General features: G+C 46.5%; 1 protein-coding gene across 2 annotated transcripts in view; it reads right to left on the bottom strand.

Moving 5' to 3' along the window:
• Positions 1–2,732: 2,732 nt before the first annotated feature.
• SHISAL1 (shisa like 1) overlaps positions 2,733–15,905 on the bottom strand; it is an 87,465-nt gene continuing 74,292 nt past the window's right edge. For both annotated transcript variants that reach the window (XM_015150542.3, XM_015150543.3), the window contains one exon: positions 2,733–8,829. In XM_015150542.3, the coding sequence (XP_015006028.1) occupies position 8,829 (1 nt within the window). In that variant the 3' untranslated portion in view covers positions 2,733–8,828. The remainder of the gene's footprint in view (positions 8,830–15,905) is intronic.

Genomic DNA, 15,905 nt, shown 5'->3' with positions numbered 1-15,905 from the left:
TGAGCAGAAGGAGGACTTTGAGTTCTGTCTGTCCTTCGTCTACAAGGAATTTCCTTGTGGGAAAATCACAATTTCAGATTGGCTTCTTTCACTTAGTAATATGCATCTGTGTTTCCTCCATGTCTTTTAATGGCTTGATCCCTCATTTCTTCATTGCATAATCTTGTATTGTCTGGATGTACCACAGTTTATATTTATCCACCCACGGACGGACATCTTGGTTTCTTCCAAGTTTCGGCAATTATGAATAAAGCTATAAACACCCGTGTGCAGGTTTTGTGTGGACATAAGTTGTCAACTCCTTTGGGTAAATACCAAGAAGTGTGAATGCCGGGTCGGATGGTAAAAATATGTTTTGTTTTGTGAGAAACTGCCAAACCGTCTTCCAAAGCATTCACAGCAGTGAATGAGAGCTCCTGTTTCTCCACGTTCTCATCAGCATTTGGTGGTGTTGGTGTGCCAGAGTTTGGCCATTCTAATAGGTGTGTCATAGTATCTCATTGTTTTAATTTGCATTTCTGATGACGTATGAGGTGGAGTATCTTTTCAGATGCTTATTTTCTGCCTGTGTATCTTCTTTGGTGAGGCACCTCTTAAGGTCTTTGGCTCATTTCTTAATCATGTTGTTTTCCTTTCCTTTCCTCTTTCCTTTTTCCTTTCCTTTCCTTTCCTCTCCTTTCCTTTCCTCTTTCTTTTTCTTTTTTCTTTTTCTTTTTTTTTTGAGACAGAGTCTCGCTCTGTCACCCAGGCTGGAGTGCAATGGCACAATCTCGGCTCACTGCAACCTCTGTCTCCTGGGTTCAGGCGATTCTCCTGCCTTAGCCTCCCAAGCAGCTGGTATTGCAGGCATGCACCACCATGCCTGGCTAATTTTTTTTTTTTTTTTTTTTTTTTTTTTTTTTTTTAGTAGAGATGGGGTTTCACCATATTGGTCAGACTGGTCTCGAACTCCTGGCCTCAGGTGATCCACCCGCCTCAGCTTCCCAAAGTACTGGGATTACAGGCGTGAGCCACCGTGCCCGGCTTGTTTTCTTTTTCTTTTTTGAGACAGGGTCTCACTGTAGCTACCAGGCTGGTCTTGAACCTCTGGGCTGAAGTGACCCTCCCGCCTCAGCCTCCCAAATAGCTGGAATGACAGGTGCAAGCCACTGTGCCTGGCTGTGTTTTCTTACGGTTGCGTTTTAAGAATTCTTTGTATATTTTGGCTAATGATCCTTTATCGGATGTGTCTTTTTGCAAATATTCTTCTCTCGTTCTTTGGCTTGGCTTTTCATTCTCTTGATAATATTTCACAGAGCAGACAGGTTTAATTTTAATGAAGTCCAACTTATCAATTCTTTCATAGATCGTGTCTTTGGTGTTGTATCGAAAAAGTCATTGCCAAACCAAGGTCATCTAGATTTTCTCCTACATTATCTTCTAGGAGTTCTACAGTTGTTTTTTGTTTGTTTGTTTTTGTTTGTTTCACTTAGGTCTATGCTCCATTTTGAGTTAATTTTGTGGAGTGTAAAGTCTGTGTCCAGATTTGTACTTTTCCACGTGAATGTCCAGTTGTTCCAGCACCATTTCTTGAAAAGACTATTTTTTTCCTCCATTCTATTGCTTTTGTGCCTTTGTCAAAGATCAGTTGACTATTTTATGTGGGTCTATTTCTGGGCTGTCTATTCTGTTCATTGTCTGTTCTTTTGCCAATACCACACTGTCTTACGTAATCTGCTTTTCAACTCATTTACTGAGACCTTAATTTGGGTTATTATGTACTTTAAAAAAAAATTTCTACAGTTTCTAATCGGCTCTTTGAAAAATTTCCTGTATCTTTTTTTTATGGGTTTCAGATGTGATTTTATGTATTTGGAGCACAGTAAGTATGGCTGTGTGAAGACATGTGTCTGACTGCTCCTGGGCTTGTAGCCTCTCTGCCTGGCTCCTAATCCCTGTGCCTCCATTGCTTCTTTACGTTGCTGCCTTGTGTACCTGGTCACCTCTGATTGTATGCCAGGAAAGATATATTTGATAAACTGTTGGCAGAAGTATTTTGAAGCATCTGATGAGACCTCTCTGGAGGAAAATAGTATTTGCCACCCTCCATTGCCTGGGGGTACCAGCAGTCTGGCATCCTCATCATCGGATTTCAGGTGTTGGGGGCCTCTGGGCCCCAGGTGAAGTAGGGCTGGGCTGCAAGGCCTGGTGCTGCTTTTCTCCATGGTGCAGCCTGTCCCTTCTCCTGCGTCCTCACTCCTCCTGCTGGCGAGTGGGGCCAGAATCGACTCCGTGTCCAGCATGAGGGACACACAGTCCCAGCATGAGGGATGGTGGCTTTTCAGGGCACGGTGTTCATTAAAGGAGGTTACTCTGTCCCTTCGCCAATGAGATGACAAACAAGAGGCACCTGGCATGTCACACCAGGGGCCACTGATGGCATGCCGTCTGCAGTGATCAGCCTTGCCCCTTGATCCCCCATGTGCTTTCAGCTCTGTCTTATTGGGTGCTAGTGCCAGATTCAGGGCCCTTTCACTCCTCTCTGACCTTGCCCTTGCCCCTTTGGAGGTGGTGTCCACCTGCCATTGGCATTGAGTGTTCAGGATGGACTCGCGTGCCCAGCTCCCCCTACCACCACCTTGGCTGGCACCCCAGCCCCTGGTCCTCCACCCTCCCTAACAGAGTGACAAATTATGTGGGCACAGGTTCCCTTGAGCACATTTTGAAACACCGAAAGAAACGTCAATCTAGGGAACAGTTGACATGACACTCCTTTATTAAAACCTAGGGACATTGTTATAAAAACTACTGTATATAAAGACAAAAGCAGAGCAACAGCGGTCAGTGAAAAACACATTATTATTGTTACATTCTAGTATTATTAGGAATATTATTGGTTTTTGGTTTTCCCAGTTATCAGCTCTCAGAGAGACCCCATGCCTGCTCACATGAAGTCAGTTTACAGGAGAGAAAATATTTCTATCCCCCACCCCTGCCGCTGCGTGCCCTTGTCCAGCTGGCCCTGGGGAGGACACATCCGCCTTTTGTGGGAGGTTTCTTGCCTTGTTAAGGTGACTGAGCCCCTCACCTTTGCAGCCCCCACCTCATTACTGCACATCGTCCAGACACTGACCACTTGGTTATTTGACGTGATGTATGCCACTAGCTTTAAAACGGGAAATGGGGAAAAATAGGAAGAAACTGGGTATGAGAAACTGACGTGCAATTCCAAAAAGAGGCTCTGTCTCGGGCCACCAGCTTGGTTCCAGTTGTGGCCAGGGTGGCCATGTCATCTACGGTTTTTGATCTTGTGCTCAGGGTTGGCACTGACCAATGTGGGATCCTGCACATTTTGGAGGCTGGTTTAGGGTCATTCAACAGGATGCCTCATTGTACAAACCCAAGGGTCACCATTCTCAGTGCAGTCTATATAAACAGCATCCCTGGGAGCCCATTACCATTTATGGGATGGTATCATGAATGGTGCCTCCTGGAGGTGAACCCTGCAGCAGCCCTGGATTTCAGTCTGTCAAGGGCAAATCTGTCAGGGCTTTGAGGTGAAGATAGGAGTTTTAGGTACAGAGTAACTAATAGTCAAACCTGCTCATTCATCAAGCATCTATCTAGCACCAGCTGTTGGCCGGGAGCTTAGACTAGAAACTGGGGTGGTGGGGGCAATGATACCTCCAAGGTCACTTTCATGGGTAGGACAGGTAAGTGTTCTGATTTCATTTTGTGAATCTAAGCATGTCTGTTAGGTACAACTAGTCATTTCACAGGTGGTCCCAGCTATAGCAGGAATGGCTCCCAGATGGGCCCTGGGTCTGGGGCCAGGCAAGCGGCAGGCGCTCGGCAAGTATCTGCTGAATAGGTGAGGGAAATGCGTGTCATCGAATGGGTTTTCTAGGAGGGTCCTGACCTCTTCTAGCTCGCCTGACTGCTTAACTTTAACATTTGAGCTTTTCGGGCCACAACCCCCAAAGTTGTTTGCATGCACTTAAGCACCAGTGTGGGATGTGTTGGTGCTACAGGAACTAGGGCACTGTGCATGGCATCTGGCACATAGAAAGTGTACAGGCTTGTCTTCCGGAGGGCACAGGGCATGGCCCCAGCCCAGTGATATATTCCTGGACTGCAAAGGGCGGTGATCAGAGTGCCATCCACTCATGGCCTGTCCGACTGTCCTGATGCTATGGGGGCCAGGCAGACACCCTCTGATGCCCACCACGTGAGCAGGATGATTAAGAATCCCTGCAGTTTGCTTCCATGACTCTAACCCTAGATTTTCACAGCAGACAAAACCACCCACGTGGATGTGTCCCTATAGGGATGGGTGGCCCTTCAACATTGATAAGACATGTTCGCAATAACTCCATCCAGGTCTGTTATTCCTTCCTTCCTTCTTACCTACCTACCTAGACAGTCTCACTCATGCCCAGGCTGGAGTGGACTGGTGTGATCTCAACTCTCTGCAAGCTCTGCCTCCTGAGTTCCTGTTATGTTAATTTCAAACATGTGGGAAATCTGTAAATTCACTTCTGAAGGCTCTTCCTGTTGATGGGGACCAGTTCAGCCAAGTTGAAAAATTAAAATAATGGCACAGTCTCTAATAGACATGGTGATTGTGAAGGCAGCCAAGCCATCGGAGGGGCCTGGGTGGGGACAGAGGCTGGAGGGATGTAAAGGGTGTGGCCACACCAGGCTGGAATCCTGACCTCACCTGGACAGTGGCCTGTGGGCGAGTCAGTGCCAGGCTCAGCCACACCCACAGCCCTGGTCTGTTTGACATGACCTGAAGAGAGCTTTTGGGTTGACGGTGAACTGGGAACCATCTCCTGGCCAAAGAATCCTGTTAACCCCCATTCCTGGTTGTGTTTTCTCTGACAGTCCCAAGTCCTTCTCTTCAGCTCTGGGCCAAATTTGACTGAATCTTTCTGATGATGAGGGGAGATGCCACCCACCCTGGGAACACTGTCAGCTGCCTACTTGCTGCTTTCTAGAACATTGGAGACAGCAAGAGGGACCAGATCTACCTGTGAAATCACCTGTGTGTGTGCATGTGCACGTGTCCATGCATGTGTGTGCATGCACAGCTGGTTGTGCACACATGTATTCATGTGCATGTATGTGTGTGTGCATTGTGTACTTGTGTGTTTTCAATTAAGGCCCGTTGCACATCAGCAATGGTCATGGTCAGGTGCTGGCCTGGCAGCTGGAGGGGCCAGGCGAGGCAGGTGAGCAGGCTGCTTCTCTAGGTGCAGGGCATGTTCAGAGGCTAACGTGAGGGCAGCGAGCCAGCAGGCACTACCAGCTATTGGTTCTGAATAGAGATTCTGAAACACACAACAATCACACCGTACACAGATGAGGGGGAAAGCATAAAACTGCTCATGAATCACACAGTTCCCAGTGGGAAACAGTCCTTACAAATGCGGTAGTTCTGCAAAGCAGCCTCGAATGCAGATTCCTCTGTGGACATCTTGTCCTCCTTTCTCTCGTGTTTTTCTTTATGTATTATTATTACAAATTACATGGTTATGGACAGAAGCTCACAGTAAAAAGCAAAAGTAGGCAGCTTAAAAAATCAGGTTGAGGAGTTGCTACAAAACGATAACTCGAGAAATCTATGCTTGAACTTGTCACTACCCTGCATCCATCTTGTTCTCAGGGACACTCTACTCATTAAAGGACCTGCCCGCCACAACCACAGCAGGATGGGGACAGTGTTTCTCACAATGACCTGGGGACCCATGGCGTTTTGAGGAGCCCTTGACACCACTGGGGGATTGAATACCCACACCTGCTTTCTACACCGAGTGTTTATACCCACGTGCACACCGTTCTCACCTCCTCCGTGAGACAGCAAGTACCGTGACCCCCTGGCACCCCACCTCACATACTTGACAGGTAAGAAGCAGAGGCTCTGAGAGGTTAAGTGACTCGTGGGGGTGACCTGTGGGAAGGAGGGTGCTGTGGCTGTCTGTACCTGCCTTTGCCGCAGGCTATCTATACCAGGTGTGCTGGGTCTTGGTGATCTCTGCTGAGACCTCCTGCTTGCCACAGAATGTTCCAGTCCTCAGCCCAGCTGCCCAAGAGGGACTTGGCAGAGCAGTAGGACCGCAAACCCCATGGGTTTTTCAGTTATTCCTGAAAAGACCTTTTTCAGGAGGAACGTCCTCCTAGAAGGTTGTAAATCTCAAGGGATGCTTAGGTGAACCCCAGCTCTAGCTGTTGTCTATTTGGCAGTGACCTCTGACCCCAGGTGTGCAGGAGAGGGAGGCAAGGTCACCAGTTCCTTTTTGGCGGAGGAAGCACCTGTAGAGCATCATCCAGGACAGCAGGACACGAGGGCTGCAAACCCCTTAAATACCCATCTGACTCCTTCCTCTTACTGATGGGGAAACTGAGGTAACAGACCTTGCCTGAGGTCACACTGTTTGTTCTCAGTGGCAGAGCTGATGTCAGAATCTGGGTCTTGGGCCCCTCACCCCAAAGCTTCCTCTGCCTTCCGAGGCACTGCACATGGGACAGGCTGTGCACCCCCTTATGGCACCATGGCCCTGGGATGGCTCACATCAGGGGAGAGGAAGCCATGCCTTTCTCCAATTGAGACCCCAAGCAGAGGTTCTCGCACTTTGCCTCTGCCAAGCTGTAGGCCTGGCATACCGCTGCCAGCACTGCCTGGAGGGGACAGGTGAACCCAAAGACTGAAGCCAGGGGCCTGGGTCTTCCACAGCCAACCTGTGTGACCCTGGGCAAGCCACTTGACCCGGCTGAGTCTGTCTTCTCATCCATAAAATGGGGAGAGCCCCTTCTTCACGGGGCTGTTGAGAGGATGGAGAGCCAGGCAGAATGGGGATGCTTTATGCCCTAGCAGGTTTGTTCTGCTTTTCCAAAGGCAGGGCATTGTTTGCACAGCTTGACTCACAGCGGAGCCCAGAGCTGGGCATGCTCGCCCGCCCTCATCTCCTCTGGGTCCCAGCCACTTGGCTTTCTTATGCTTCCTTGAAACCGCCAAGACTATGGCTGCTTCAGGGCCTTTGAACTAGCCATTCCTTCTGTCTGAAATGCTCTTTTCCTATCTATCTTTAATGCCCATTACTGGCTCCTGTGTGTCATTCAAATCCGGGCTTCAATCATCTGCTCAAGAAGGCCTTTCCAGACCACCCCAGGTCCACAAGTGTCTCACTCACGTGTCCCTCGAACTGAGTTCCCAGCAGAGCACTCACTGCCCTTGCCACCTTCCTTCTTCACCGTCTTGCCCCAGCTAGAAAGCCAGCACAGTGAGCAGGGACCTGCCTTGTTCACTGTCGTGTCTGGTGAATGGAGGGGTGGTCAGTGTGAGAACACTAGGTCTGATGAAATGAGGAAACTGGATCAGAGGACACACATGTTTATTGAGCAAGGCCTCCCGAGCTAAGAGCTGAGGGAGGTCTGGTATCACTAACGCTCATGGAATGTGTGTATCTACACTGGCAGCGTGGCCTTTGGAGATGTTTGTGATCATTTAGGTGATGCCATCTCATAGGTGCAATGGGGCAGGAGTGGAGGTGATTAGCTCTGTGGGTGGATGTTATGGGCATCTAGGTTTATATGGAAGTCCCACTTGAAAGTGGATGGATTTCTAGAACCCTCCTCTTTGGGTTTCTGTAGCCTCGTTACCCTGTCCAGCAAAGATCCCTGTGTCTGTGTCTCCCACCAGATGAGAGGCTCCCCAGGGGCAGAGATAAGGTCTGACTCATCTTTCGTCCCCATCACTGCCCAGCACGGGGCCTGGCATGCAGCAGGTGCTTAGCCAGAATGTGCTGAGTGGATCAGCGCTCCAGGCGGTGATGGCGGAGAACTCAGGGAGATCGCCTGTGGAGTCATCAAGGAGATGCTCCTGGCATTGTGCAGGGCGTGCCCTGGCTGGGGAGCACGTCATGTCCAGGGAGTTGGAGCCTGGACTTTGGGTTCCTGCACCCCTGAGATCAAACGAGGGGTTGGTCTCCTCCTGGCCACATGCCCCTGGGCACCCCTTCTCCACTGTGAGCTTTTTCTGCAAGGGGTTAATCATACCTGCCTCCCAGGTGGTGAGAAAAAGAGTGCATGAAAACACTCAACTTGGTACCTGACCTGTGGTTAGCCTGAGATGCGTCCCTTAGTATTACTATTGTTACAGGAATGAATTCTGTAAGAACCAACCCTACTGGCATTTTCAAATCCCCAGTGCCCCCCGAGACACAGAGGGGCTGTACCCTGTGCTTTAGCAAGAAGCTTGCAGCCTGGACATTGACACTGATCCGAACCCCCAGCTAGAGGGTGACCCATGCCCATCAGAGAACTTGAGGGGGAAGCCCCGATAAAAACCAACCAACCAAGCAAACAAAAAGAACACCCCAAATCACACACGCGCACACACACACGCGTACATCCAATATTCTGACACAAATAGCCCCAAGGGGCCACTATTGGAGGGAGCAGGGGCAAGGGAAGCTTCGGTTTTCAACCACGAGTATAACTCATAGACCTCAATCCTCCTGGCTGGAATCAGCCAGAGTTGCTTTGTCTTGGTCATCCTGAGTCCACAACGAGTCACCTCTCAGAAGCCACCAGCCCAAAATGGGACTATTGCTTGCGGACAGGTGGCTCAGAATCCCTTCCCCGGCACCCCCAGCCCCTACCCCTGAGTTTGCTCCTAATCTTAGAAGTCCACGGAAGAGGGTTTTGGGCACAGGCAGCATTTCTTCCTCTGCCACCGCCGCTACCTCGGCTGTCCCTGGCATCTCTGTAGAAGTTGTTCTTCTCGGAGGCTGCACTGGGTGCTTCAGATCTCATCTCCCCCATCCTGAGGCACAGCAAAAGGGTTTTCTGGAAGAAATACAAGGAAAAAAAGTATCACATGGTGTCTCCTCCATGGGGACTCACTGGGGACATTTCTCTATGGTCTCAGTGCCAGAAGAAGCCAGGTTTCTTTTGAGCACGTGGGTTTTGTCTTCTGAACATTGTGAACCATGTGACTTTAAGATTGGAAGCAAGAAAAAAAAAATCTGCTATCATTATAGCTCCATATAGTACTAGAGCTCTGGCCCATGCAATAAGACAAGAAAAATAAGCATAGAATAGGACTGGAATAGAAGAACCAAAATTACAGTTAACTGTGGATAACTTACTAGAAAATGTAACAGAATCAACAGGTTAATCAGTAGAATGGAGAGTGCAGACATAGATAAGACATCAAATCAACCTATAAGACATCAAATCAATTTATAAAATGCAACAATGTGCATTGACCTCAGCAATTACTAGGGTAATTATATGTCATGGCTTGGGACAGTCTCAGTTAACACTTGTTCTGACATAATTTTTAATGTTGTTCCCCTTTTACCCTCAAAAGTATTCTGATTTGGATGATAAATCATATGGTCACCCTTGCTATAACAAACTAAATATTAAACACAGATACAGATTCCATTCATATTGACAAAAACCATTATGTATTTTAGAATGACACTAATATATGACCATGTCATACAAAGCTATAGAGAAGAGACCAAGGTGCTCCTGGAATAGGGAAGAGCCAGGAGACCAGTGGAACAAGATCTACAGTGTGGAAACAGGTCTGCAGGGCACTTATAGCTTTGATTGGCAGAGTCAAGTTGCAAACTAGACAATGAGGAAAAGAAATGCAAACTCCATCTGTGGCAGGCAGCATGAACCCCACTGCCCTGCGTCTGTTGTAAGACTAATTTCCCAGCCACAGATACTTACCTTTCCAGACTCCCTTGCAAGCAGGGGTGGTCACATGACCCAGTCTGGCCAATGCTGTGTAAGTGGGAGTCTATTGGGAAGGGGACATGAATTCAGGGGAAGATGAACTATCTTGCATGCATGAGAATGAAGGATGCTCACTAACACAGGTGGAGTAGAAAGCAGGGAGAAACTTGGTTCTGGTGGAAGCCCTGGACTGCTCCCTCCACACCACTGCAGTTGAATTTCCTTTACTTGCATAAATTGCATCTGGTGACAGTTCTTAAGTACATGGTTTTTGGGCAAATAGAGAAGTCAAGGGAGTGACTCTGACAAAGCCAGGAAAGCCCACTTCCCCAGAGTGAGTGATACGCCAAGAGGCAGAACCTACTCTCCACTCTTTACACATCAGTGGCAATGTGTACAGGGGTTAAGGGTGAGATATTCCGTGGGGTCATCTCCTCTGCTTCACAGAACAAAGCCAGGTACTCTCCATCACCCACTTTGTTTTTCTCTATAGCACACACCTCTATCCAACATAACACCTATTGTACTTACTTGAATAGCTTATTGTTTGTCTTCCCCAAATAGAAAGTTAGCTACAAGAGGGTTAAGGTGATTGTGTGTTTTACATATAGATGAATGAACCAAGAATTTAAAGCCCAATGAACCATCTTTCAAGTATAAAGTCAACAGAAAAACGTGTTGGACATATTTTTGAATTATAGTTCCCATGACCCTTTCTTTAAAAAGTTAAGGACACCCTTAGGCAAATCAAGAATGATTCAGAAAGGTTTAATATAAAAGGATGGGCAAATGATTTTTTAAAAGTCCTGTGGATGGATGGCGGTGAGGGCTGCTGTATTAATCCATTTTCATGCTGCTGATAAAGATATACCCGAGATTGCGCAATTTACAAAAGAAAGAGGTTTAACTGGACTTATAGTTCCATATGGCTGGGGAGGCCTCACAATCATGGCAAAAGGCAAGGAGGAGCAAGTTACACCTTACGTGGATGGTGGCAGGCAAAGGGAGAGAGAGCGAGCTTGTGCAGGAAAATTCCCATGTGTAAAGCCATCAAATCTCATGAGATTTATTCACTATCATGAGAACAGCACGGGAAAGACCTGCCCCCATGATTCAATTACCTCCCACTGGGTTCCTCCCACGACACATGGGAATTGTGGGATTTACAATTCAAGATGAGATTTGGGTGGGGACACAGCCAAACTATATCAGTTGCCCTACAGTGAGAAGGTACTTAATGCCCCTGAACTGTAGACCATTAAAATGGTAAATGTTATGTGTATTTTACCAGAATTCATAAAAAGGATGAGCAGAAGCATAACAAATGCAAATGAAGAGAAATCAGGGTCAAGGTATAAATGGAGCACTGCCAAGAGGGTCAGCAATGAGCATAGTATTTGTGTAACTGCAGGACTATTGCAGCCAATCTAAAGATTATGACCATCACAGAGAAGAATGAAACAAAACAGAGAAATAAATAATAAAAAGTAGGAGGGATGGAGGTAATATAAGTAAACTATGTCATATTCATATATAGTTGGGAGTCTGAAGAATTGCTTAGAAGTTTAAAATTAGAGGCATCGAGGTAAACAGAAAAAATATAATCAACTAAAATCGAGGAAGGAAAGTAGAAATATTCTAATTTTTATATTGTTCACAGTAGGGAGAAAATAAATGTTGTCTAGAGAAATAAAAGGATTAAGTATATCAAGTCATTATAATTATGAAGATAACCATGGGATCAAAAACACAGCTTTCCATATTATCAGAAGACATACACACAGAAAATAAAACACAGACAACAGAGGCCATATGGGGAAAATTGACAACCTCCACAAAACTATAAAAGCAGAAAGCCTATCAAACAATGATGACAGAACTAAGACCAAATGCCTCTGCCATATCAGTAAATGTTAATGAGCCATACACACTTGCTAAAAAATAAAAAAGACTGGATCACAAACAAGGGCACTGAAGGTAGAATGATTCAGCAAGGTTTCATCAAAAAGGATGGGCAGGACGGGGCACAGTGGCTTACATCTGTAATCTCAGCACTTTGGGAGGCCGAGGCAGATAGATCATGAGGTCAGGAGTTCAAGACCAGCCTGGCCAACATGATGAAATCCCGTCTCTACTAAAAATACAAAAAAATTACCCAGGTGTGGTGGTGGGTGCCTGCAGTCCCAGCTACTCAGGAGGCATCGCTTGAACCCGGGAGGCGGATGTTGCAGTGAGCCAAGATTATGCCATTGCACTCCAGCCTGGGTGACAGACAGATTCCGTCTTAAAAAAAAAAAAAAAAAAGATGGGCAGATGATTTTTACAAAGTTCTGCAGATGGATGATGGTGATGGTTGTACTACAGTGAGAAGTACTTAATACCCCTGAAATGTATACTTTAAAAAAGGTTAAAATGATAAATGTTACGTGCATTTTACCATAATTTTAAAAAAAGGATGAGTAGAAGCATAACACACAAATGCAAATGAAGATAAATCAGGGGTCATAATATCAGACAAAGCTGAAGTCAGGGCAAAAAAAAAGAAAAAAGAAGGGCACTGTGTGAGGGTGAAGGATGACAGTCATCATGAAGATCTAATAGTAATGAATTGTTCATGTACCAAATAGCATAGCCTCAATATTCACAGAGCAAAACTGGAAATTTAGGGAGAAAAAGCAGAGTATGCTAGCATTAGCACCTTTTTTTTGTTGAGACAGAGTCTCACTCTGTTGCCCAGGCTGGAGTGCAATAGTATGATCTCTGCTCACTACAACCTCCGCCTCTTGGGTTCAAGCAATTCTCCTGCCTCAGCCTCCTGAGTAGCTGGGATAACAGGTGCTCACCACTATGCTGGGCTAATTTTATTTTATTTTTTGTATTTTTAGTAGAAATGGGATTTCACCATGTTGGCCAGTCTGGTCTCGAACTCCTGACCTTGGGTGATCCACCCACTTTGGCCCCCCAAAGTGCTGCGATTACAGGCATGAGCCACGACGCCTGGCCTAGTGCATTTTAATTCACCTGTCTCAAACCATTCCATATGCAGTTGGCAAAAACAAAAGGAGAGAGGGAGCCAAATAATCTAACAACTGTGTGTGTGTGTGTAAAACACAGTCTACCTTCATTCTATTCAAATGCTCTTGAAAGTGCATACACAAAAAGTGACTATCAGGCCACAAAGAAAGTAAATTCCAAAAAATAGAAGACAATGTTCTCTGATAACAATATACTAGAATTTGAAAATACTAATAACGAAACCACAGACCAAACCAAACTTTGCCACCAAGAGGTCTATAAACACTTAAAAGTAATCTTGAGTTAAAAAGAACAAAAAACAAAAACTGCAGAATATCTAGACAATAACAAAAAATATATTTATGGACCTGTGGGATGCAGCCAAAGCCAATGTTAAGAGGAACATATATAGCCTTAAAACACTGATCTTACTAATAAATGAGAAAGCATGAATTGCCCAACTCAAAAAGTTAGAAAAGACAAAATAAACCTAAGAAAGACATACAATAAATAAATGAAAACAGAAATGGAGTTAACAGCAAAAGAAAGGAACTCATAAATAACTCCACGTTTTTTTAAAATTAAAAAAAAAAAAATTTAGAGACAGGCTCTTGCTCTTTCACCCTAGCTGGAGTATAATGATGCAATCATAGTTCACTGCAACCTCAAACTCCTGGCTCAAGCGATCCCCCTGCACCAGCCTCCTGTGTAGCTAAGACTACAGGTGTGCACCACTACACCCAGCTAATTAAAAAAAAATTTTTTTTAGGGATGGCATCTTGCTGTGTTGCCCAGGCTGATCTTGATCTCCTGGCCTCAAGCAATCCTCCTGCCTTGGCCTCCCAAAATGCTGGAATTACAGGCATGAGTGACCATCTCTGGCCCCAACTACTTGTTTTTTGAAAAAACAGCGAGACATGTTCACTGCTGGGGAATCTAATGAAGCAGGAGATATAATACACAGAAGGTGGAGGTGACTGCTTGGAAGGATTCTCTGCACTTTTGCTCTCCAGCTTCACTTCTCACCATCCCTTAACCCCTCCCAACTGGCTTTTCTTCCAACTTCTCTGCAGAATTTGCCCTTGTCAAGGTTACCAAAGACCTCCATGTTAATAAACCCAGTGGTCAATTATCAGTCCCCCTTTCACTAATCCTCCCAGCAGTACTGACTCAAGTGATCAATCCACCTGCTTCCAGGACACTGCAGTCTTCTTCTCCTGGTCCTCCTCCTCCCACTGCTGGTCTGCCCACATCTTCCCAACCTCCTCTTCTCCACTCTTTCTACTCACTGATGGATCTCACCACCTCTCAAGGATTTAAACACTATATGTTGATGCCTATTTTTTCTTTTTTTTCTGAGACAGAGTCAGAGTCTTACACTATAACCCAGCCTGGAAATACGATGACTTTTGAGCCTCAAACTCTCACCTAAACTCCATTCTGATGGCCAACGTGTCTACTCGATGTCACCAAATGGATATTTAATAGACACCTCAAACTTAATATTCCCCAAACTAAAATCCCAACCTTCCTCCCCCATCCGGCTTTTCCCACAATTTTCCTGACCTCAGGAAATACACCTCCATCCTGCCAGTTGCTCTCATCAGAGGCCTGGAGTCATCTTTGACCCCTCTCTTCCTCTCTCATTCCATATCTAACCCAGGAGCAAATCCCGTCGGCCCTTCCTTTCACTTCCTGCTGCCTCCACCACTCCTACTGTGGTCCACGCTGGCAGGATTCTTGCAGTGGTCTCTGCACTGGTCAGCGCCTTCCCTCTGCTCTCAACACAGCAGCCAGAGGAGCCCTGTGAAAACCTAAGTCCAATTACCCCACCCCTTTCCTCAAAACCCTCAGTGGTTCCCCAGATTCACTCAGAGCAGAAGCTAAAGCCCTTGCCACTTCATCACCTCCCTGTCCTATTCCTCACTCTTTTCCTTTGCACTCTCTCCATTCCAATGGTAATGGTTTGTTTTGTGTCAATTTGACTGGGCCACAGGATGCCCTGATATTTGGTGAGACATTTTTCTGGGTGTGTCGTGAAGGTGTTTCATGATGAGATGAACATGTGACCTGGAAGATGAAGGAAAACAGTGTCCTTCTCTGTGCAGGTGGCCTCATTCAACCCACTGGAGGCCTAACAGAACCAACAAGTAAGGGGGAATTCATGCTATCTCTGCCTGCCTTTAAGTGGGGACATCATTCTCCTCCCTTTAGACTCAGGCTGGGACTGAAATTCACACCATTGGCTCTCCTGGGTCTCAGGCCCTCGACTCACACCATCAGCTCTCCTGGGTCTCAGGCTCTCAACTCAAAGTGGAACTCACACCATCGGCTCTCCTGGGTCTCAGACCCTCAACTCACACTGGAACTCACACCATCAGCTCTCCTGGGTCTCAGATCCTCAACTCACACTGGAACTCACACCATCGACTCTCCTGGGTCTCAGACCCTCAACTCACACTGGAACTCACACCATCGGCTCTCCTGGGTCTCAGATCCTCAACTCACACTGGAACTCACACCATCGACTCTCCTGGGTCTCAGATCCTCAACTCACACCGGAACTCACACCATCGACTCTCCTGGGTCTCAGATCCTCAACTCACACTGGAACTCACACCATCGGCTCTCCTGGGTCTCAGACCCTCAACTCACTGGAACTCACACCATCGGTTCTTCTGGGTCTCCAGCTTGCTAATTGCAGACCTTTGGATTCCACAACCTGCATAGCTGCAGGAGCCAATTCCCTACAGTATGTGTCTTCACATGTGTCTATATGTGATTAGTTCTGTTTCTCTGGAGCACACTGACTAATACACCATCTGTACCAGCATGCTCCTGTCTCTTCTCCCAGATAAACCCAAGGCTGAATCCCTGATCTCCTTTAAGTCACCTTTTTAGTGAGCCCCTTGGCCACCTGTTTAAAATTATCCTCTATCTCAAACGCATTATCACTGTCTAAAAGTCCATATATTTCACATACACATTTTAAAAATTGTCTGCAGTCTCCATAAAAGCAGGCTTTTTGCTGCTTTTGGCCATGACTGTATCCCCCCGGGCCAATAACGATGCCTGGCACAGGGTCGGCACTCAATTAAGATGAACTGAACAAACAGAAGAACAAAGGCGACTGCCTGCTCAACTCGACAGAAATC

The sequence above is a fragment of the Macaca mulatta genome, chromosome 10 (genome assembly GCF_049350105.2).
Source record: "Macaca mulatta isolate MMU2019108-1 chromosome 10, T2T-MMU8v2.0, whole genome shotgun sequence".
Taxonomy (NCBI): Eukaryota; Metazoa; Chordata; class Mammalia; order Primates; family Cercopithecidae; genus Macaca; species Macaca mulatta.
This window is presented reverse-complemented; position numbering and strand designations above follow the sequence as displayed.